Source organism: Falco naumanni, chromosome 9 (assembly GCF_017639655.2).
Source record: "Falco naumanni isolate bFalNau1 chromosome 9, bFalNau1.pat, whole genome shotgun sequence".
Lineage (NCBI taxonomy): Eukaryota > Metazoa > Chordata > Aves > Falconiformes > Falconidae > Falco > Falco naumanni.
In genome coordinates this window covers 45,845,203-45,869,245 of record NC_054062.1, presented here as the reverse complement: position 1 = coordinate 45,869,245, position 24,043 = coordinate 45,845,203, and the positions used below count along the sequence as shown (strand labels likewise).

General features: G+C 38.6%; 1 protein-coding gene across 1 annotated transcript in view; it reads left to right on the top strand.

Annotated features, from left to right (window-relative positions):
• The window catches only part of LRMDA (leucine rich melanocyte differentiation associated), a 679,994-nt gene that overhangs the window by 355,196 nt on the left and 300,755 nt on the right, over positions 1-24,043 (top strand). The window contains exon 3 of the mRNA XM_040606395.1: positions 19,148-19,274. Coding sequence (XP_040462329.1) covers positions 19,148-19,274 — 127 coding nt within the window. The remainder of the gene's footprint in view (positions 1-19,147; positions 19,275-24,043) is intronic.

Genomic DNA, 24,043 nt, shown 5'->3' with positions numbered 1-24,043 from the left:
TTTATACTGAAGCTCATACCATACTGAATTATGAAGAAGACCCTTGAATTATTTTGCATGTATGACATGGTTGTATTGACCGTATTGCATTAATCTTGTCTGTTGTAGTTCCACTGTGTTTTCAAAAGGTTGGGTCCATCTGCATTTGCTTGTTGGCTTGTTCCCCCCCCCCCCCCCCCCCCCCCCCCTTAAAAATCTCACCCTGAATGAGTTTTGTAAATATTCAGTCTTGACTTCAGCTTGCATTGCGGTGTCATCAATTATGACAGACTGCTGCCTCTTCTCTCCACTCTTCATCTTTTCCCTGTCAAAATGCACCCTTTGGCAGAATATTTTTCAAGGGCTAAATGTGAGTCTAAGGGAGTCACTGTCAAGGTATTTTTCATAATTTCAAAAATATTTCTCTCTTCCTCTTGTTTATAATTATCTCTTGGAAACTTCAAATTGAAATGTTTCTTTACTGGTTTTTCATCACATGCACACTGTACTGAGATGGCAGGGCAGATCTGAAGGTTATTAATGTATGAATTTTTACCCTTTGGGGTTGGGGAGATGAAGCAAAAGACTTATGGCATAGTATAGATGATGTATTTTCTCCTCACCCCCAACCCCAATAAATACAAAAGATTGTATATGAATACCAAAACCAGGCCTGATACCCCTTTTGTGGGAGGGTTTTTCCTCCCTTCCTGCTATACATTAAAAGGCCAGCTGCTCCTGGTCCTTGCATCACCCAGTAGGTGAATAATGAAACCCTAAAGCAACAGCAACTGTTTGCAGTCTGGAAAGAGCTACAACTGAATACCTAGGGAAGACAGGGACTTTCTTTGGACTTGTCTCTGCTGTTCTGATAACTGGGGATTGGTTTAGATCCCAAGATACCTAAAAAGCTTGTAAGTTAGCCAAGCAAGTTCTGTGCACAAGAAGCCTATCGGATATTTTTATTTTACTTTTTGATCTCCTTAGTAAATGCTGAGATAGCTTCATTTTCCCGGTCTCCAAAGCATTAAACACAAAACTCACTTTCCTTCTTTTACTGTAATATGTCTGTTAGATTTGCCTGGTGTGCTTCCATCATGCCATTTCATGGTGAGTTTCATGATTATGGATTTTCTTTTCTTAAAATTTTCATCTCTAATTTTTTGTTTCTGAGACAGTTTTGGCTGTTAATTGAAAAGAAGGTATCTCTGATGAACATGAAAGCAGTTTGTACGTGCAAAACCAAGAATAAACAAGCAAAGCTTAAATGAAAGAAGTGACATAATAATTTGGAAGCTTATAATTTTGAAGTCAGTCTAATTATTTTGTACATTGGGGTGATACTTCAGCTTTGTCTGTGAAAGTGGCTCTGAGAGTGAAGAATATATACTATAGATCTTACATTTCAGGTGCTCCTTTTCCATATAGCCGTCTTCTCTGCAGCTGACTTTTCCCTTAAATGGGTTAGGGTTTTTTCTGTGTTTAATTTTCAATAAAGTCTCTTTCCTCATGGATTTCATAGAGTGAAAGACCCAAAGACTCTCTAAAGTATGTTGTTAATGTTGATTTTGCCTTAAAGTTACTGGCTATTTTAGTAACAGGTGAGAATACATCAGGTTACATTAATACCACTTTTTCTTTAATGATGTTAACTGTTGATCTGGGATATGGAAAGATACATATACATATACATTAATCTCTTTCATTAGATTCTATTTTCCTCCACGCTATGGTCCAAATTACAATTTCTTATACATTTCAAAAATTTCAATTCTGAATTACATTGGAATCTAAGAATTTAACATTTGATAAATGTGAAAACCTGTATCCAAGATATTTTATACTGAGGTGGAAATAGCTGTGCTGTTTCTGAAGGTTACTTTGACGGAAAAGACAGGGTAAAAGTGTTTTTGCATGACTTACATGGCTGCACAGGTTTGACTGAGGGTTCCGCAGGATTGGTTTTGCTTGTGTGCTCAGAGCCTGAGGTATGGTACTTTCTTAATTTGTGTCAGTTCTGCAGGGATTGCCTGACATTTTAAGGCAATGGTGACCATGCACTAAGAAGGTGAGGTGCCATTACGTTAGGTGATTTGCAGACCATTGGTTTAATTTTACTTTCTTCATTTAGTGTTTTGCTTCTTTTTTTTTTTTTTTTTTTTAGCATTTCCGTGGCTGAAAGGCTAATCCAATCTCCTGCTTCTAGGACCGTTGGTTATTGCGCACCTGTAGAGGGGGAGTATGGCCTGCTGGTTAAAACAGGGAACTACTAGGATACCAAACAGTGCAATTCCTGGCCCTGCCATATAATTTCCATATGACCTTGGGCAAGATGCGTGTCAGATAAAACTTACTTCGAAGGGACATGATATAGCTGAATTGATGAGGTTGTAGTGCTTTTAGATCCTCTTGAGGGAAGTTACACAAAAAGAAATTACTACCGTAGTAGAATAGTTGTGAAAGTAGAGTAGAAGAGCTAGCACGATTAGGAGACAATTTATTGACTTGTCTTTCCGGCTGTTTAAAAACTTTTCTAAGGTAGTTTGGGTTGGAAAAGTTGATGCACTGTGGATTTGTTTCTGTCCTTGATATGCACATGCAGCTCCCATTAGTGCCAGCGGGAGCCCTGCGCTTGCATCGCGAGAGGAGAATAGACCCCTGTGCGTATAATCATAAGGTAGATAGCCTCTCCTGGCTCTGTGTATGATTTCTGATCTATTGTGCCAGAGATACTACAGCATGAGAGAGCGCTGCTGTCATTTTCAATAGGAAGTGAGAACTTTAAGAGCTTGAGAACTGTCCTCTTTTTTGAATAGCACTTTTGCTGCATGAAGTGTAATTTATTTTTATCACAGCAGGCATAAAGCTTCCAGGTTTTCATAAAGAAAAATGATCCATATAGTGCCCATGTCGATTGAACGATCATTTGAAAACCTGTAAATTCAAAACACAGCTCTTTCTCAAGGCAAAGTATTGTTCCTTCTTGCTGCAGCTTTTAATTTTTTTCATCTTGGACTTTCATTACTACTTCAGACATACTATAAAACACAATGTTTTCATCTCGGTAATTATTTTTCCAGCTATCAGTTTGCCTGTAGCAGGACGCGTTATTTAATTATAGTAACAAAAACTTCTTCAGACAGGACTTTCTGTGCTTTTAAAGTTTTTCGAGGTGGTACTTGCTCAACTGTTTTTTGGGGTTTTTTTTGAGTGGCAAATGTGAATTGATCATTAAAATTTGGGAAGGAAGGGGAAAGGAGAGGGGAAGAGGGTGGGAGAAGGTGGGAAGAGAAAGAAATTGTTTGTATCTTGCCTGATACACAAACACTCAAAAAGAAAAGAAAACAAAGCAAGACCTGTTATTAGTCCTACAACTTGTCAGTTTGATTAGTGAATGGTTGCCTCTCTCTCTTCTGAGAAAACACTGCATCTTTAAATGATGTCCATTCTTAAATGTAGAAACCCTGCATTGTGCCTGTTAGTGCATAATTGGACTGTCTTTTAATACAAGCAGAGGCACTTGTTTCTGAATATAAACCCTGCACCTCAACAGGTCAGGGAGATAGCAAAAACCTGTTGTTTGGCTTTGTCTTGGGGAATAATGGAGTCACTAATCTACTTGATCTCTGGGAGTCAGATAAAGAAGAAAGTGAACGATGCATACATTTCAAAGATGGAGGGCACTTGTAAAAGCAATTTCTTTGGAGGGAAAAAGTAGAGCAAAGGCTGTTGGAAACCTTTTAATTAGTACTAATTACCTCAGCAGAAAACGTTGGAGGCTTGAAAGGATTTGTGTCAGCAAGTGAAAGATCAAAGATTGCGGCTCTCGCATTTTAATCTGTTGGCTATAAAAACGAATAAGGGGGTGGTAATGGGGCCCATGAGAATGACAACCCAGGTGGTGGAGGCCTTAATCCCTTCTTTACTGCTAGTGCCCGAGGCCTAGTTCCAATTACATAATAAGATGATTTAATTTTTGCTTTAATTTTAACAAAAATTAAGTTTATTTTAGCCTTCAGTAAGGACAAGACAAGGTTTCCAGACAAAATCCTGTCAATTTATTTCTTTTAATGTTTTAAGTTCAAGCCTGTATTTAGCCATTTTTTCCCTCAGCGGCTGCAGTTGCTCTGCAGAAGGCCACGAGGCAGCAAAGGTGCTTTGATGTGGTCTCTGGAAACAGGGAGGGGATGGCAGCGGGCGACTGGTGGCCACTGTGGCGGCACTTGGAAATCCGGTAACGCCGTCAGTGAGCCTTCTTTCTTTTATTTGTTTATTTCTTTGGTTGTGTTTTGTTTTTTAAACAAACTGCCTAATTGCGTCAGCGAGGAGTAGTTCATAGGCACGCTTGCTGTGATACTTCCCTTCCCTGTTTTCTTTCAAAACACTCTGGACAGGTCCACATGATCATGTGTGAGGTAAATTATACATATATACATATATATAAAGTATATTCTTTTTTTTTTTTTTTTTTTTGTGGGTTGAGCATATTACATGCCCCTCAAAAATCTAATTGTCAGCAAATTCCTCTATGGTCAAAAGAGTGAACATATGGCTTTGGCTGCAGATAGGCTGATCGCTGCAATGTAGACTTCAAATAGATAAATTTATGTCCGGGAACCTCCAGGGCTTCCACACAGCCAGGCCCAGCCGTTGTGTTGCGATGGAGGTAGATGCACGGTGGAGTAGCATTCAGCTTACAACTCAACTCATGCAGTCAAGTGTTACCTATACTCTGTGAAGTTTTAGGGTTTGAGACTTTTAATAATTTGTCTTGTACGATATGTTACATTATTTATGCTCTGAGGATTCAAGTGTGCTAAGTTGCAGCCACTTGTTTTTTTATTTTTACAGCTGATCAGGTGGAAAATCTGGAGGCAGTGGTAACAAATAATCAGTCCTCTATTCTAGGTTGCGCCTTTAAATTTCTTTGTTCAACATTTGTTCAGCATCTAGATCTCAAATTTTGAACTGCCTGCTTTGTTGTGTTTGGTATTGAATGTTTATATTCTAAATGTTAAATGCGTATATGGCTTAGGTGGTGGTTTGGCAGTGTATGTAATAGCACATCCTCAGCCACTAGCCAGTTCTGCTTGTAATTCAGCCTTCAGCCTCAGGTTCTTACAGGGTTTGATTGAAACAGGATAGGAAACAGCGTTGATTTGCAAATAATATTGTTTTGAATTAAGTCTTTCGGTCTCTCAGTGGGCTTTGTATGTATTGGCATGACAGTAAAATACGGAAAAAAACCCCAGATATGGAAGTTCAGTGTTGCCTTCCTTTTGCTTGCCTTTTTCTAATCTGTGGAATATATCTTGTCTTTAAGCATGCTGTGAAGAAGCTTGTGTTGAATCTCTTTGTTGGGTATGGAAAAACAACTGACCTTGAACCTGAGCCTCTTTCCAGGACAGCGTAGGGGAGTAGGGCCATGTTGTTTTTTCAGGGTGGCTCTTTCCTGTCAGTGCTCCATCATGGGCTGTGGTGGGTGACTGTCCCTGTGAAGCTCTCAGAAGGATCCAAGGTGTTACAGGGTTATCTGTTGCTCCAGGAGATGTTAGGGTGCCCTAGGTTTTGTTGTATTACATTCTTGTTTCAAGAACGTTTGAATGTGTACAAGCACAGTGACCAAGAGCGAGTGTATTGATATGATCTGTATTTTGTTAATTGTTCTTCTTCATCATCATCATCTTCCTCATCCCTAACCTACCAAATCCATAGGTGTGTATCTTTTGAAGGTGGGATTTGTGCTGGTCTGTATGTTCCCAATTAGATTTTAGACAATATTATTAATTTAGGGGTTGAAGGGGGGCGGGGAAAAACCCAACACAAAAAAGCCTGCAGTAGATACTCCAGTCCATCCACTTGGCCTGTAAGATTGTTACCTGCTATCTTTTCCTGCCAGTGTTTTGTATGGTTCAATTTTAAATTTACTTGCTGTGTAGAAATGGAGGACACTTTTTTTTTGTGTGTGTGTGTTTATGTGTCTTTTTTTTTTCTTTCTTTTTAATTATGTATGAATTGGAAGAAATGTGTTTGTTGTCTACCATGTATGTTTCTAAGAAATTTTATTTGCTCACATTTCAGAATGGTGATACTCTTTGTAATTTCAGAGGCTGAATTCTAGTCTTTTTTTGACCAAGGTCTTTTCACTAATATTTTCACTCCATTGCTGAGGTAATGTGTTAATGTTGCTCATTATTTTGCATATGAGTGATGGGAAAAATAACCAAAATAAAAACAAAAATGAACATTGAAGTGAACTAATGACTTTCTTTGTTTTGACCATGCATTTATTTACTTGTGTAAACAATTTTAGTGGATGTTGCAAGAGTTTAATTGACATGTAACCCCTCCCCAATTTCACTAAACAGATTTAATGAAGGAATGATATTAAAGCATTATCCAAAATAAAAATATACAAGGACTTATCTCTGAATTAGAACTCACATATATAAATCTTTGTAGGATTACTATAAGGCCCAGTAACACAACAAAAGTTTTACAGTTAGTCCTGAGCAGTTTACATGCAACAGTGTTTGGCTGAGGGCAGCGTGTGGTAACGATTCCCAAAAGTCGTGGGGTGTTTCCTTGCTTTCTGCTCTTTGCAAGGGTGATTTACGAGCTTACAAGTTCCTTCCCAAATGCTGTAATTGCCCTGACAGTTCCCCAGATGGACTATATCCAAGTTGGTATAAAACAGTACTCATCGCAGCTGGGCCTTCTAATTCATCTTGAGTTAGGCACAGGACTTCTTGTTCTTTTGGTCTTGATTTAGATTTGTTACCTCTCTAGAAACACTGTACCATGGCAATTGGTACTGCCTTCCCCTCAAACACCAGATACGCCTGAAAGCAAAACAAAGTTCTATTTAGTAAGACTTAACCAAAAGCTTTTCTTTTTAGGAATGGAAACAAGGACAGCTGTTCCCATTTTCTCCCTGGGCATGTCAAACTGGCCAGTTACATCCCACTCCAGCAGCTGGGCTTGTCCTTCTTTACAGATTCATACCTTCCTGCTAAGTATTATCCATGACAGAAACGTACATTTCACAAATGATCTCTGGTATGCCTCTGGCTTTCTAGAAAGAGATGAAACAGGCTATAATGTTAACATTGGTGACAGACCCAGTAACACAGTTACTTTGTTTAAACAAGCCCATGAAAAAGCGTTTCCCCTCTTGGAGCTTTTCTGGTGTTGCAAGCTTCCACTTGCACAATGTTGAATTCACTGGAGATTGCACAGGCGAAGTAAAAGAAGAAGTTGTCTCTTGCTTGTGTATACTTGCATTTTATAAAGCACATCCATGTGGAAAATGGGCAGTTTAGCAGTCTCCTTGAAAGGATCCTAGTTATTCTTATTTGTTTCAGTTGTGCATAGGTCTTGGATGCTTTTATCTCAAGTTTTATAGACCTAATAATCTGTTTACTAGCTTTTGGGGCTTAAATGCTAGTTACTGTAAGGAAATCTGTTACAAATAATGGTTTGAATGCAAAAAGAAATGTTGAAGAGTTAAGATAAAGATATTTGCCTTGCACTTGGAGATCATGAAAAGTTTTTAAAATACATGCTAAAAGTTAAATTTATTTGAATTGTTATTAAGGCACCTAAGTGATCTGATCTTCTTAACATACTGATGTCCCAGCTTTTTGTTTTAAGGTCTGTAAGTACTGTTGTTTGCTCGGTACGTTTAGAAATAAGAGTGTTCTATGTTCAAAACTAGACGAGTAGCTTTCTGATTCAGGCACCCATGATAACATAAAGTTTAATCCTGCAAAGCTTGGACAGTAACCTTTTTGCCATCGTGGGACATGTCAGCACTGATATTTTACCTTTTTTTTTTTTTTTTTTTTAAGTATACTGTGAACTTAGGATGTAACAAGTGCTTGATAAAGATGCTAATGAGCAAAATGTTTAGGAAGAGGATATTAAAAGTTGTACTGTGATTAAAATAAATATTGAAGGACAACCTCGATCCTTGCTCCGGAAACATGAGGGTGTACAATATTCTTGAACAGAATTTAATAAAATATGTAACAAATTATGAAGCTTGCGTGAACAGTTTTGTTGATGTAAGGGACAAAACTCATTTCAATAATCAGAAGCTCTGTGATTTTTGGAAGCTTACCAGCAGTGGCTTATGTGTTGATGCAGTTGCTCATATTTGTTTGAGAAAGTGCACAGTTTAAGTAGATCTTATCAAAAAAATTAATGCAATGAATCTCACTTCAGTACTTTATTAAATCTATTTAAATATGCATTAAAATATTTCAGAGACATCAAACTGAGGATACCATTGAGTGTTTAGAAAGAGATGAATGCAGTGGCTGTTAAGGTTTAATTGTCTCTAATTTCCTGCTACCATGGCAATAAAAATAAAAACTTTTTAGAGGAATATTCTATATAATGCTCTGTTTGCTAGGAATAGTCTTAGTCAGCAAATCCATGTAAGTGGGGACATATATTTTCTGCTTTTCCATCATTTTAACATGTAAGTTGCGTGCTTCTAATAATCTTTGTGTTATTCTTACCTGCATTTAACAGCATTTAGAAATCTTTCCTAATATTATTGAAAGCTGAAATACCTTTTAGTCATCTTCTTCTTCCCCCTTCTCACCAAATTTCAGGAGAAAATTAAAAATTGAAAGCGATTCTACTCTGTCTTATTTTGCTGTGCAGTTCTACAGTATTCTGATGAGCCTGGATAAGCTGATGTGGCCTTTAGGGAGAGACCCATCAAATATAGCCAGACAGCTCCTGTGTCTGGTAACAAAGACTGAGGAGGTCAAAACTATCCCAACAGGCCTGAGCAGGTCAGTCAGAGGCAAATGTTGGAAATAAAATTTGGTGGGGAGGGGAGCAAGGGGCCTGGGTCAAGTCCTGTTCAAAAAGTCAGCTTTGTCAAAAGCTTCAGTCACATTCTTACCTACAGGCAACCTCTGCTGATCCCAACTCATTAATCGAACTGGAGAGCCGTCTTGACCCTGGCTCCTTCCCTTTGAAGTGTGGTGTCCTCTGCAGCATGAGGAAATAATTTGCTGCCTGATTCAATGAGCCATCAGTAGAGCCAGCAGACCTAATGACATGTGAGAATATTAACCTCCTACCACGAAGAGCTGTGAATCTTGAGAGGCAGTCTATAATTCACCCAGCACTCCTGAGCCTTCCCTTTCTGTCTTATTCTTGCACTCACTTTCTCACTCACGGGGAGAGAGAGAGAGGAGACCCTCTCGTCGTAAAACTTTATTTCCTTCAGTAGTGGGAGCCTTACTGAGCTGCTTGATAATGAGTTACTTTCCTTTTGCAGTTGGATAAAATTTATACTGAAAACTAGACATCCATCTTGCATATAATCATTTCTGTTTAAAATATGACACAGGCTACATAACCGACATTGAGGGGGTGGTAATCTGAATACTTACCCAGGTAGGCTATTTGATGTTTTCTTATTTATTTTTCATTATCAAAGGAAAAAAGTAAAAACAAGAAAACAAACACGCATAACAATGATGATGTTCTGTATAATGTTTTCTAGCTGCCCTCAGCCAAGTGGATCTTTCTGCAATCCCCTTCTTCCTTTTTTAGAAAAAAAAAAAAAAAATATTTTTTAATACCTAAAGGGAAAAACAGTTCTGCCTGGCCAAGTACTGTGTGTTATATGCACGCATGAGGGTGTGTTCTTGCCCTTTGATTCTCAACAAAGAAATAGATTGTTGGTCTAATCCTGCTGCTTTAAAAGTCAGGGCTGGCTTTTCTTTTGTTGACTCCTTTAGCATTTTCAGTCACAGATTCAGGTCTCAATGTCTGGTGAGCTTCAGAAAGTGACCCACTGTTATTCATGTGGCTAAATAATGAGAAAGGAAAAGCAAAAATGGCCCTGTGTGTATATGCTATTCACCGTGAAATTGGTGGTGATTACCAGACTTTACGCTGTTATACACCCATATACAGTAAAATACTGTAAGAGTTTTGGTTTTAATGTCCTTTCACAGTGCTGCTTGGTGCTGCAAGGGGTCAGAACATAGAGGTTATGGGTACAGATGGGGAGCAGTATCCAACATGGCAAATCCCAGACCCAAAGGTCTTTTGCTGGCAACTTGGTCTTGTCTGTGCTAGAAAGTTTTTGTTTTGGGGTGTGTTTTTTTTTGGGTTTTTTTTTTTTTTTTTTTTTTTTTTTTTTGTTTTGTTTTGTTTTGTTTTCCTATGATTGTACTGGCAAATTTCTCATATTTGAAGGAAACATAGCTTATAAAAACAAATGAGATTACATCAAGTGTGAACGCTTCTGATGGTAAAAGATGTTTCTCCACTGGGAGAGGAAGTTAGCGATATAGTTGTGCAGCCAAAACCTTTCTGTTGGAAATGGGGCCTGAATTCTCTTGGGTTACAGGTAGAGGGTTATTTTGAATTCTGAGGAGTTCCTGGTAAAAGTACCGGGGTGTTGTGTGGGTCTGGGTACAGGCTAAGGTACTGTGCCAAGGGGATAAAGGAGGTCAGGGAAACAAAGCTGTTAAGTAGTGAAGGAAGGAAGGAATAAATAAATAAATGGCAGTTATACGCTGTGTAACAAGTACTGCAGTATCTGCAGTACGCGCATATGTAGATCCCTGTGATTTTAAGTTGTTCTAAAGAGTTTTTTTTTAACGTAGAGGGATTTGGTGTTATGTCCATTAACAATTCCCTGCTATCATGCTTGAGCAGTCTATTAGTTGTTCTCACCTCTTATAGCTGGTCACAAAGGCCAGTCCCCTTGCCTCTCTCTGCTTCATCTTTTTTATTAAGTTTATTAAAACTAGTCAGATTATACTTTCTTATGGCACAGGCTGTGCTTGGTCCATTCATTATGGTTTCTTATCTTGGCAGGCAATCTGAATTGAACGGCAGCTAGTCCATTATGCACATATGAAGCCCATCACTCCTCCAGCAATGGCCAATTCATCAAACATTTATCTTTTGCCCTCTGAGCAGTGCGTCAATTTGCTTGTCAATCCTCAGCCTTGGTTGTTGTGGAAGATGGGAGAAAAATTACTTTTCTTTTCCCCCTTCTCACTGAACTCTAGTAGTCGAAATGGGCTTTACTCTACTCACTCTACAGGCTTGTTACTCCCCCTTCTCTGTGCAAAAAGGGGAGGGGTCAGGTTACTATCTGAATTGCAGAGTGACAGATTGATCCAAGATACAGTAAAGCTTTCATTATGGCACTGCCTTTGCGCTTGAATTTGCTCATATTTCCATTATAATACTGTTTTTACAGGGTTTATAAATAGGTTCTCAACTTGGCACATGGAGCTGAGAAGAGCTTTTAACAATAAATACATTCTAGATTTTTAGGGGTGTTTTGGTCTTTTTTTTCTTTCTTTCTTTTTAAACAGGTTTATATTTTGTAAACTGTGGCTTTTTCTTTTGCTATTACTAATCACTAATACTTCCTTGAATTCTTTGAAGTTCAGGAAATGGTGGCGTTTGCTTTTTCGCACATTCCACCCCCCCCCCCCCCCCCCCCCTTTTTTTTTTAATGCCATTTGTTTTATTAGAACTGAATTCCGTGTTAAGATTGGGGGGAAAAAGACAAATGATCCCAGAGAGTCGCAACCAAGTTTTTCTCTTTATTCCTCTACCCTTGTTATTCTTCGTCAAATAATATCAAGAAATTTTAGCAGAAGGATGCTTAAGTCCATATTGAGGAATATTATCGAAGTGATGCATCCATTGAACTGCAGGGACTTCCTGGTGGTGGTTTTTCCAGAATGCCCCTTGATAAAATATGAATGCATACAGTCACTTGCTCTCTGCTTGGTAATTTTCAGCTGTGTTTTGCAAATTCTTTTTTGTTATATACTTGTTCAATCACTAGGTGACTGAGAGCTCATTTTCATTTTGTATTATTTTAAAATATTTTATATGGCTTATGTGAAAACTGCCTTGCCACAGGCTATAGTATTATACTGATTGTAATTCTATTTAAATTTACACAAAATTATAATGGTAATATCATATAAAATCTTGGCATGTTTAATCCTAAAGATGTAATATAAAAATCTATGCAAAAAGAAGCCTAACATGAAGGGTAAAGCTTGAGCTCTGTTAATGGGCTATCCTCTTGAGCAGAGCTGTGTTAAATACACATAGTGAAATCTGAGGCTTTAAGAGGTTCACTAGAACAGAAATAGAACCCCACCCCAGTCAGCCTGGTTGCTTCATCGTAGAGTTAGGCCAGGATAACAATCTTTTTTGGTTTTGTTTTTGACTAAAGTCATGGTAGGAGAGAATGGTGGTTAAGCAACTGAACAGTTGACTAAGATGTTTTTGTGAGCTACTGAAAACCATAATTGGGAATTGTAGTTTATTTCACCAGGTAAATAATCCACCCATGTGGGGCACAGCTGTAATGGTTTATTTTACCTTAATGTTGCAATTTTTCCTAATTTCATTGCAAGACTTTCGACAAATAGGCTACGTTCATCCCTCCCAAATGTATGTACTGCACTGAAAATCACCTGAAGGTCTGATCCACCTTCTGGCAGTGCCCATCTTTGGTCACTGGCCATAAGGAGGTAGGAATGACTGGGCTTCTACAGATGCATGCGCTAAATCTGCATAGTTGCTTTTCAGATAATTCCATCATCTGAGGAGCTGCTGCTTAATAGCAAAATCTCTCTCTCAAGACATTCCACATTGTTGTTTTTTTGTAATTGGTAGTAAAGGCTCTGAAATGTTGTGGGCTTAACATTTACAATTCAGAGACCTCATCTCTTTTTGTCTATCTGTTTATTGACTCTACTGTTGTTTGTGTTTTCTTTGAGGTTTAGGGATGGGTGGTGGCTTGCAGGGGTTGAGTAGCTTGGGCTTTTTTTTTAAGCAATGGAATTTGCTGTGTAAGACTCAGAACAAGACTTATAAAAACAAGATGAAGATTCTGGGTTTTCACGAATCCCTACTGTTTTAATGTGCTTACGTAGCTCTAGTTTGATTGTTGTGCAAGATGTTTTTATCCTCATCTGTTTTGGTAATAAGGTGTCCCATGTAGTCTTGTATGCTTTCAGAGTATAAGAAAAGGGGGAAAAATGAGGGTTGGCTATCTGTTTTATTGTGTCTGAAAGTGAAGTATGTCCTTTATATGAAAAGACTCAGAAACTAATTGTAGATCCAGTTCATAACACAGGTTTAATCTTTTCTTATGGAGAGCTTTTTTCCCCAGGTATTTAATAATTCTGCTCATTCATTTCTTTCCATTTTCTCTGTTGCTGACCATAGGTGCAGGCTTGCCTTAAGGTTTATTCCAAGAGCTGCTACCAGATATTTTCCATCTAGCAACAGAAAACTGGAAACAGGTTGACTGGAAGTGATGCTAAATGCTAGCTCTGGATAGCCTGCAAAATGCTTCCATCCCCTCTGATGTTAGACAAAACCAAAGCATTTTGTGTTTTGAAAGCATTGGTAAAGTTATTCTCTACTGAGCAGTATTTTGTGATTCCTGTTTTATGACTTGTCTGGTCTAACTTGGGGCCTGGCCCACATCTCAAATTTTGGAGGCTCTTTACTTTCACTGAGGTGCGGGTGGTTTTGGTTTTTTTGTTTGTTTGTTTTTGTTTGGGGTTTTTTTGTCATTTATTGGGGGGGGGGGGTGGTGTTCCATTTTTTTTGTTTGTTGTTATGTTGTAGTCCAAAAGTAGTGTCAGAACTGTCCATTGCATACTCGCTCAATTCTGTTTTCTATTTGGATGTATTATCATGCAGAAAAATGTGTATAAACACTGAGTGGGGATGCAGAAGAGAAAAGCTATTACGCTTGAATAGTGTAGAGGTCATTTTTTGATTCTTACTTGTACTTTATCTGCCATCACTATCTCTGCGTGCAGGAAATACATCAACCTTCAGTTTGCAGTGGTTTTATGATTATGATAGTGAGAGTGGGTTGGTTTTGGTTTGTGTCATTCCCCCCGCCATTTGAACTGAATTCTAGCCACTCTGTTTTCTTTAAAATGGGTTCTTTATTTTTCTGTACTCACGGGTGAGAGGTGTGTTTAGAGCAGAACCCCCCAAAGCAGGTTTAGGAATAGAATTCTGACAGAGGCCTCAGCCCCAGGGAGTTTGCACAGAAGATTCACTGAACCTCTTCTGCCATCAGAACGGAATTGGAAATGGCTTGGGTTTCCCCCCTTATTTGTATGCTGTATTTCTGATTAAATGGGATTTAAAATTAAACAGGAATCAAAGCAAGTAAACCTTGAAATTACATTTTGCATTCCCAGGGAATTATGCAAACTCTAAACTTACACGTATGTCTGTCTTCTGGTTTTATATATCTATCTATCTATATCTCATTTATTTATTGCTTTTTGTTTTGTTTTGGTGAGGTTAAGTCAAAGGACTAGAAGTCAGGAGCTCTGGGTTTTATTTCTTGTCTCTTTGAAAATTGCTGGAGGTCACCTTTCGTTAGTCACTTAACCTCTTTCTGCTTTACTACAAAATGGAATTTTAAGCTCAGCAGGTTTTTGAAGAGTAATTCATTAATGTTTTTTAAAAAAATGCTTTGTGGTCCTTGGCTGGCAGGTGCTGGAGAAATAGAAGTTGCATTTGTATTTGTTAAATACTAAAATTATCTAGTAGTAGGGTTCTCGAGTTGATTTTGCTCTCCTGTAATCTGTTAAATCATAAAAGGCAAGAAAAAAGGTATTTTAAAAGCTCTTGTTTTGTAACAGCTCTGTCTTTAACTTCCGGTAATGGCTATCTCTTGTCAACAGAGTGCAAATAAATTTCAAGACTAAAGCCAAACTCTCTCATTTACATATTCTTAACTGCTCTCTCTTTTCCTGTTAAACAGGAGGAAAAAGTCATTACATATGAGGCAGCTGTCTTATTAATGGAGGGGTGGGATAAAACGTGAGGAACACTTCTTTTTCCGCATATACCTCTAAACAGCTTGTTCTCCTGGACAAGGACAACTGCAGGGTACCAAGGTTTGTCTATGACTTGAGAGGCTTCTGTGCTTTTTTTTGGTGTGTTTATAAAATCTTGTGTTTTCATTATTAAATGTTACCAAAATTAAAAGCTGCTCTTTGCTTTCATTGTAACCAAATCCCCATCAAGCCAGAGGGACCGGATGAAATAGTGTGGTTGACAATTGCCATGCATACACATGGGGGGGGGGGGGGGGGGGGGAAAGGGAATCTCTGTCGTGACATTCCTTTATGATTAAAACTTTTTTACAAACCATGAATGAGTTGGGGAAAAGAAAGCTGGAAGGAATCATACTGATTAGCCGAAGGACTTGGATAAAATGACATTTCTGAGACCTTTATATTCTAAAGGATTATTTACTGTCTGCTTACAGAACATCTTAAGTCATTTTGCAGAGGGAGTCAGTTTCCTGTTTAGCGCAGTGTTTTTGTAAGCTAATGAGGGCAAAGTGTGAGCCATAGGCAATGATGCTGTGATATTAGCTGTGACAGGGAGCTTGATCATAATTATCTTAACGAGGATAGGGTTAATTACAGTGGAAACTTAAAGTTTTTTCTGTTTGAATGAGGCAGCGCTGAATACGTTGTGATGTTTTGTCGGTTTGATGTGACTTTGGAAATTGCAATGGAAATCTCTTGGCAGCACTTGCTCTCCTCTGGGAGTGAAGTGTGAGCCCTGCAACGAGGTAACTGAGATGGTACCTGTGGGTGAGATAATGGGCAGCTTTCAGGTCATTAGAGGAGGGGAGAGCAACCTGCAGTACACCATGGTGATGTTTATTAGCCTTTTGAAACTAGGGAAAACAACTACTTGCCACTGACCCTTCAGCGCTGGTTGTAGCGGGGTGGTAAAATTGTGTGTCTGTTTGAATATACCGACATGGGGAGACATTTTTTCTGCTGTGAACTATCAGGAAACAGTGCAGATAAAATTTTAGACCAATTCTCTTTTTTGGGGGGTTTCCCTCTTTTTATACACGTCTCCTAGGGTGTTGGTGTGCTGCTTGCTGTGCTGTGTGTATATAGGCACTCCTTTCCTCTTTTGTAACAGGCTCATAAGGAAATACTTCGAGACCATTAAGATAACTCTCTTGCCCTCATTAAAAACAAAAATGCTGGTGTGTTGCACTGATATCTACCTCAGCTTCTCAAAAATGTTTTCTATATAGCAATTCACAATTGTAATCCTTTCTTGTCCCCCATCTGCAGATGGGAAGTGGACGCACGTAGAAGTTTATGGGGCCTGCTGAAGTTTATACCATAAAACCCATTGCATGGATTGTACTTAAAGGTTTTAAATTGTGGAGTATGACTGCTGGGCAATATTTCCTTATATGTTATGATGGTAGAGACTGTTGCCTTGAATTTAGTAGCTGGTATCACTGAATGATAGCGAACACATTTTTTTTCCTTTTTTTGTTTCTTTACTAACTGTCTTACCAATTTTGTTTTGGTGCTAGTTTTTTTCTTCTGTTTAAGATGAAAAAATGAGAATTCCGTGAATAGCAAAATAACATAGGGATGTAAATTTATGTTAATGGCTACACCCGCTCTCTGTACGGTGGCAACCCCTCCAATCTCCCAGGTCTCCGAATTTAGGTGATTAAATCACCAAGTGCACACTGCTCTGATGACATGAAAACAACAATTAATAAGCAACCCCCTGTGTAACACGGCTCCTTTTTAACTGAGCAGCTAATAACATTACATGGCAAAAATTACCAAAACCAGACAGGTGTAAGGAGATTTGCACACAATTTTCTCTGCCTATCTATGAAACTAGTACCCTTGTGTTCAGCCCAGGCTTGTGAAAGAAAGGCTGTTTCAATAGGCAACTCCCTCTAGTGTTTCAAGGCCTTTTGTCCTACTTCATGGCTTGTCATTTTGTTTTATGCCTCCCCTGCAGCAGTTTTGGATATGCGCTTTCTTCTCCTTGCCAGTTGCCAACCATTTGCTGATTCTCATGATGAGAGTATTATATTTGCATAACATAACTCAGGAACAATGTGTATTTTGATGCTGACACTGACCAGAGCCCAAGCAATGTTTTTTCACAAAGGACCTATTAACATCCCATAAGGCTCTGTGGTGTTGACAAGGAGGTGGCCTTCTCTGAACTCCTTTGGCAAGTCAAAGTCTTACATTGAAATGTGAGGCTTGGAAATAATCCACTATTTATATAATAAAGAGTATTTAAGGGGAATTTGCTAAACTAGGTTTGTCAAATAAACTGAAATGAAAACTCATAACAATTGATAAACTCACTGCTACTTCCTCTGAGTTAATTTGCCTTTTAAAGGTACTTGGGGGGAAAGCACTGTCTGAAACGTTTGCTGATCTCTTTTCTAATCTTGACTTTGGCAAAACCAAGTTTGTTGCGACCCTTTGCTGAAATAGCTGCCTTAACGCAGCATGCCAGCACGGCTCTGAACTGTGTACAGTTTATGTAGGCTGGGTCGAGTTTTTCTGAAACAGCTCATTAAAGGCAAGTGCAAAAAGTGCAACTCTTACTGTGGTGGTTGTTTCAGTACAATGTTTATAATAGAGGGTTTTGTGCTTTCAGCTTCAGAAATGGTAGTCTCAGTGCCCCGTAATGCTGTAGATATACCTTAGTGTGTAGGCATGACCAATTTTCTTCAGGTCTGGCTGCCCAGCATCAAAATGGCACTGGTAATAGTTGTACCTCCCTTTCAGAGCACTGAGTCACAGAGTGTGAGAGCTTGGGAGTCCTTGCACTGAAATACCCCATTCCGGTGTTGTGCAAATGTTACTTGAATATTCATAGTTTAGTGTACAGTACACAGCGTAAAGGTCACTGACTTGATTTCTTTTGGTTGTTTGAACCCTCTAACTGTGATTTGTAAGTGGTCAGTAAGTTGTATCTACAAAAGCAGTATTTATTTATTTTTTTTTGTTGTTGGACAGATGAATGTTAAATTGCCTAATTCAAAATCCGTATGCTTTCTAATAATATTTGGTTTTTTCGTCCAGTAGTGGTGCCTGTAGAACTCTCTATACAGGGACCTTGGCTGAGTTTTGATCTTTGCCAAAAACTGGGTGTGGGGGGAGGGTGAGGAAATCCCCTCAGTCTAAATGTCATTGGAAACTGAATAAATAGTATAGATTGCATCTCCCTTATTCATCACATTTTATAAAACAGCCAGGAGATACAGTGATGATCTTCCCACTGGTAGGCATAGTAGATCAGCTGTCAAGTCATGCAATCTCAGCATATCTTTAGGTGTCTGGTAGGTGAATGAGCTGTGAATGCGTGTCTGTGCGTATGCTCTGTATACCATGTGTCTTAGTTGATTAATGTGTGGGTATGTTGGTTTTTTTTTCCTGTTGGAATGTGCAAGCATTAAGAATCAAGTTTGGAAAAGATGCCTTAACAAGGTACAAAAGTGTTTTTAGTTTTGTTCACCCCCCCTTCCCCTGCCCCGTACTTTGCTATCAGAGGAATGAATACCTCCAGAATCTTGTTTGTTTACAAACCATCATCCGCACTTTCATGTTGTGAAATGCTCCTTTTTAAAGAACTGCTCTCTGCAGTCTGACCCTGTGGCTTGACAGTGGGACAGTAAGTTCCAAAAAGAAAGCAAATGCCTTTTCTGTCTGGAGTAATTCTGCATTTTATTTTGTAGAGAACATTTTATTTTGTTTGCAGGGACTCAAGAAGCAAATTAAGTGGTTAATAAAAAGGAAAAAATATATCTCTTCTTCATTTCCTATTATTGCATGTAAGGTAACTGCTAAGAAATGATACTTGAAGTTGTATTTATTATTGTTAGCGGGGTATGATATTTCTTGGCAGAAATGATGGATGACAACTTAAATTTGTGTCCAGGGAATGAAGGTGAACTGTGACAGAGTTATTTATCTTGGGAATGGAGGTTAGGGTCAGGCGAGGCTGGGTGCCTGAAGGCACAAGACATTGACAAATTCATCCTGCAGGCCCCATATCTGAAGCCTTTTGTTTTGGATCCTGGCTACTCACTAAGTGACCCCCATCCTTCATCCTGCCAGCATGTGAAGGATGTGTTGCAGTGCCAGCACTCCCCTTGCCACTAATGCTTGTCATTCACTCTTCTGACAGGCCCAAACCAAAACTATTCCCACTCCTGAAAGGGAAGGTTAAAATATTTATTTCAGCTCATAATGGCCTCCCTGATTTAGTGGAGTATCATTTTTCCTGTTGCCTTTGTCGTTTGCAGGTCACTAGAAGGACTGAAAACGTTCAGTTACTTGGAGGAGCTGATCTTGGACAACAATCTACTCGGAAATGACCTTCTGTTACCCAGGTTACCCCACCTCCACACCTTAATGCTCAACAAGAACCAAATATCCTTTCAAAGAAATACCTGCAAAATGTCAAATGAGTTTTATGTGTCAGCCAAATTAAGGTATGTGAAATATAGTTCATGTGCAGACAAAGCATTCTCTCGTTTGGCACCTGGAATACTTCATAGTAATTTATTATAGGTCATTCATAAATGAAATGCACCATTATATCTTCCTGTTGCTCCATTTTAGTGAGAGATCTAAGTTATGGCTCTGCAGAAATCTTTCTAATAGATAAAATAGAGAAAGAAAATAATGTCAGTGCTAGCAGTGTGCAGCAGAGCCTGTGTTTGCTGGGGTTCTGTTGCAGGCTGACCTCTAGTGGAATAGAGAGTGCAGTGAAATGCTACGAAGTTTTTGTATTTTAAATAGCTCTTACGACGTTAAAGTAAAAATAATAATAATAAAAAAAACCCAACCAGGAAATGCAATACCTTTCTGTATTTTAATGAAGCTGGTAATACGCACAATTTGGTAGCTGCTGTGCAGCACAGCTGTGAAAGCAACTCTTTATAAATTCATATAAAATGCTGTCCAAATCAAGGTCTTAATACATTAAAGTTTTTAGATGGATGGTTAAATCCATTCGTAATCAGTCAGTCACTTCTCCGTATGCCTGAAGTTAGTGCCTGCTTAAGTTTATCCAGAACAAATATTTCAGCATTTGCCTAAGTACTCTGCTGAATCAGAGCCCCCAGCCTGTAAGCTTATAGTAATGGTCTGTAAAAACTAATTATCTGCAAGGGCTGGGCATGGACTCGATTATTAAATAATTTTCCCATACTTTGACCCTTGTGGAGATTTGAAGATGCAGAATATATGGTTTTACAGAAATGAAGGGCGATCAAAGCGTGGCCACAAGGCCAGCCGAGGCCTGCAGAGTCATAGAGCACAGAGCATGCAAGCCCTCTCTTTGTAATTGCCGTGTGAGGACAGGGCTGCTCAACTGCAGGCTTTTATTACAGACAATGTAAACAGAGAGCAATTTACCTCCTACTAAAGCAAAATCCTCCTACTGAGTAGAATAAAAATAACTGCAGGTTCTACGATTTCTGCACTTATTTTTGACTCTATAAATAAATAAAAATCAGCAGAGTAACTTTTATTCTGGGGGCCCTGGAAATTTGCCAAGAGTGTCTCCCGAGCAGCAACACTCATTGCTGTACTAGGTATTTCGCTAGATTTCTGGTTAATGCCAGGCTTCTCTGGGTTTTATTTGAGTGGCTGGTTTTATTGCTTGCTGCCATGGTATAATCTGAACTGGGCATACTTTGATGAAGAATGTACAAGAACATCTTTGCTGATGCTGTGGGTGGTGGCATGCCTGGTGCAGCGCATCTCCTTCTACAAAGCATGAAATGTAAATCTGGCCATAAGACCCAAAAGCACATTAGTGTATTTATTCTCTGGGAGGTGTCAAGGGTGTCCGTTGTGCTTACCAAAAGGAGGACAGGTCTATTGAATAAGAACCTGGTGAACAAAAATAGAAGGCGGGGAGAAAATTATCCTGTTAGTAGTATTCTTTAAAGAGTTTCTGCTGGTCTCACAGACATACTTAAAATACTATTGTCAAGTGAATAAGCTCTCAAAGTCAATGATAACATAATAAGAAGGATCTGATCTATCCTGGGATTTTTTAATTCAGTCTTAAAACTTTGAAGTTCAAGCTTTGAGGGTATTGAGCTACCCAGGTTGTAAAAATAATGTAAACGTTTTGTAGTGTGCTGCCAATAATGTAATAGAGGAGTTGAAGAAATGCTTGTAAAACACCTGATGTATACTAACTGCTCAGAGAAGGAAAAATAACCGCTGTCTGTCATTAATGTTTTGAGCCCTAAGGAGTAGTGATCTCTTGTAGGGAAGATACAGCAGTCTTGAGAAGCACAGAGACCTACCAGATTCCTCTCTTCATTGTGGATACAATTTTTGAAAAAGGTGTCGCTTGGACTTGAAACATTTCTTTTAATTAATGATTTCTCCATAGAATTAATTGAAAAATGTTTAAGTAAAAATGTACATTTAATAGAATAAGGAAATACATTACAGGAAGGAAGGTTTAGTATGACAGTAGCATTACGGAAAGGACACAGTTGAACAAAGAAAACTGATCTAAAACAAAACTTCAATTGGTGGAATATTACCAGGTTTTTGTATTAAATTAAAAATTATATGTGTACACATAACTATATACATATGGAGAGAGGGAGAGATGAAAACAAACAAAAAGCCAAACAGACCCCTGTGAAAACTGGAAGAAATGTAAACTTTGTTAAATTCACAGAAGAGCTTTCCTGGGTGTCTCAATATTACTTTACACTTTGCTATTTCACTCCTTTTATTTTGGCTTCATTTGTTCCAAGATCCTGTTTTGTTAGTTCTGATAAGAGCTTTCCACTCCTTTTACATGGTTCACTTATTGTCTGGCGTTGCATGTGTAAATAACGTTTGGGCCCTCCTAACACAATGTCTGGATACAGTGTGGAAATGTGAAAGCTAATCTCTAAATCAGGTAAATACTTTGAAGAATGATCTAAATTTTTTTTTTCTTCACTACCAGTTTTTCTACTAGAAATGGAAGAAGAAAATTCAAATATTACTCCTTTAAAGTCTTTTCTGTAATGAGTAATCCATTAAAAATATTTTGAAGTGCAGTCTATATAGCTGAATTATATAAAGGATAGTTATCAACGTTGTGCTGTGTCGGATTGCATGTCTCTAACATGCTTTTTTTAGGTGTAGAGTATGCTTGTTTTTACACAAGTCTGATTTACTTTGGGAAAGATCTTCGTTTCTCTACCAGCCACCACAGATGGCAGAAAGCACTCCAGGCTAAGATGGATGCGTGGTAGGTAGGAAGTTGGTTTCGGGGGAGGACTCATGACTGCAGTCACCTATGGTTGTAACAGGAAGCCTCATTTCTCCTTATAAGTGTGTTCACAAGATACTAAGACTCGTGAAACTTCTGAATAGGTTAATTCCTCTCCGTGATAGCAGCATGAGGCTTCATGGCTTTTTGCTGTGCTGGTTATGGCTGGTGTTACAGCAAGACTATGCGATATAGACATTTCACCTTCCTTTACATTTCAATGTTTTTAGTATTTGTTACAATTACTCAAAAGGGCAGCAGTGATAGTTTGTCAAATATATATAACTGTATGCTGAAAATTAGCATCTGCCTCATTTGAACTCATTAGTTCACTGCTTCACTTCAAAATAGACACCTCTGATAAAAAAACAGATCTGTGATTCTCTGCAGAACACCCCCCCCCCCCCCCATTTCTTAGTCCAGTCCATTCAACATACATACATTCTGTATACTTCTGAAGAACTGATAGCAAAGTTGATACAGAATGAAGGTGTTGAATGTAGGTGTAGAATGTAGGTGTAGAATGCAGACATTGAATCTAGGTCTAAGCTGGAATGGGTTAGGGGAAAACCAAAATATTTGACACCACACAGTGGGAAATCTAGAGCTGGGCAGAATGCCCATAATGGTATATGCATTACTTATGGCAAGAAGAGTTATCAGTGTGGTTCAGATCTGAGGATTACATGTTCTTGAGTCTTTGAAAACAGCATGATTTGAGTACCTCAACTGAAGAATCTACCAATAAGTACTTGTGGTATAATCTGTCGTTACAGTGGTCTCATCATAATGCCTAACAGTTACAGATTTGTTTAACCCCAAACTTTAAGTTGTAATTTACTTTGCCTTTGTGCTTGTTCCTGCATTATTCTGAAGTGTCTGAAGACCTAGAAGTCCCAGTCTGACCAGTATCCATTAAGTTAAGTGCTGAGGACTTGATGTTTAGATTGAATTAATATGTTAAAGGCATAAATTGTCTCCTATTATGTACAGCTCCCTATCTTCACTAAACAAAGATCTAAGCTGAAATAGTACAGCAGTTTCCTGCATACACTTCTGAGCTCCGCATGCCACAGTTATGGATGTGGCTTGTTAGAGAACGGCAGTACCTCATGAGCCAAAAATCTTTCTTCTAGATTAAAGTGTACCTAAAGTAAAAATTAATGTGAATGCCTGATGCCGAGCATCTATGGAAGAGGGAGGTAGTCTTCAGTCCAGGTGATTCCTTACCCTGTTCTACAGCAGTGCTTGGACCAGTTCAACTGCAGATGTCGGAACTTTTTAGAAAACAGTGAGCTGCTGCTTTATTCTTGATTGTCCTTCTGTTGTTTTGGGAAGCTTGAACATCTGGGCAGAATACTGTTTAAAAAAAAATCCAAACAAAAAACCAAACTTTGAAAGAAAGGACATATGTTTTCAGGTTGATCTTCTCTGGAGAACCAGAAACACAATTTGATTGGAGGAATAGAAACATTTCTTCTTTTTCTCATGTTGATATACCTAACAACATTGAAAGCCTATCTTCAAATCTGCAGCCTTGGAACCATGAGCTTTTTGAAATACCCTTAAAAGCACTGGCAACTCCAGCTACACAGCGAATACTAATGCTCCGGTAGGCAGAACAGGAGTTTTTTTGTTTTGTTTTGTTTTGTTTTCCCCAAGTATTCATTATGTTTGGTTAATTACCACCTGTGCTGCACCTTTTCTTTCTTGAGGGAAATGGTTTTAAAGTCAGTGAACAAGTCCTTATCTCAAGGCCTGATCTCCCTACCAGATAGGGTTTCAGGCCAGAACCTGGCATACAAATGACTGTGCGTGACATCCTATTGCACATAGAGAAGGGGGAAGATGTATACTTGCATATTGCAGGCTATTTCTGTGGTTATCCAACCCTGAAGACCTA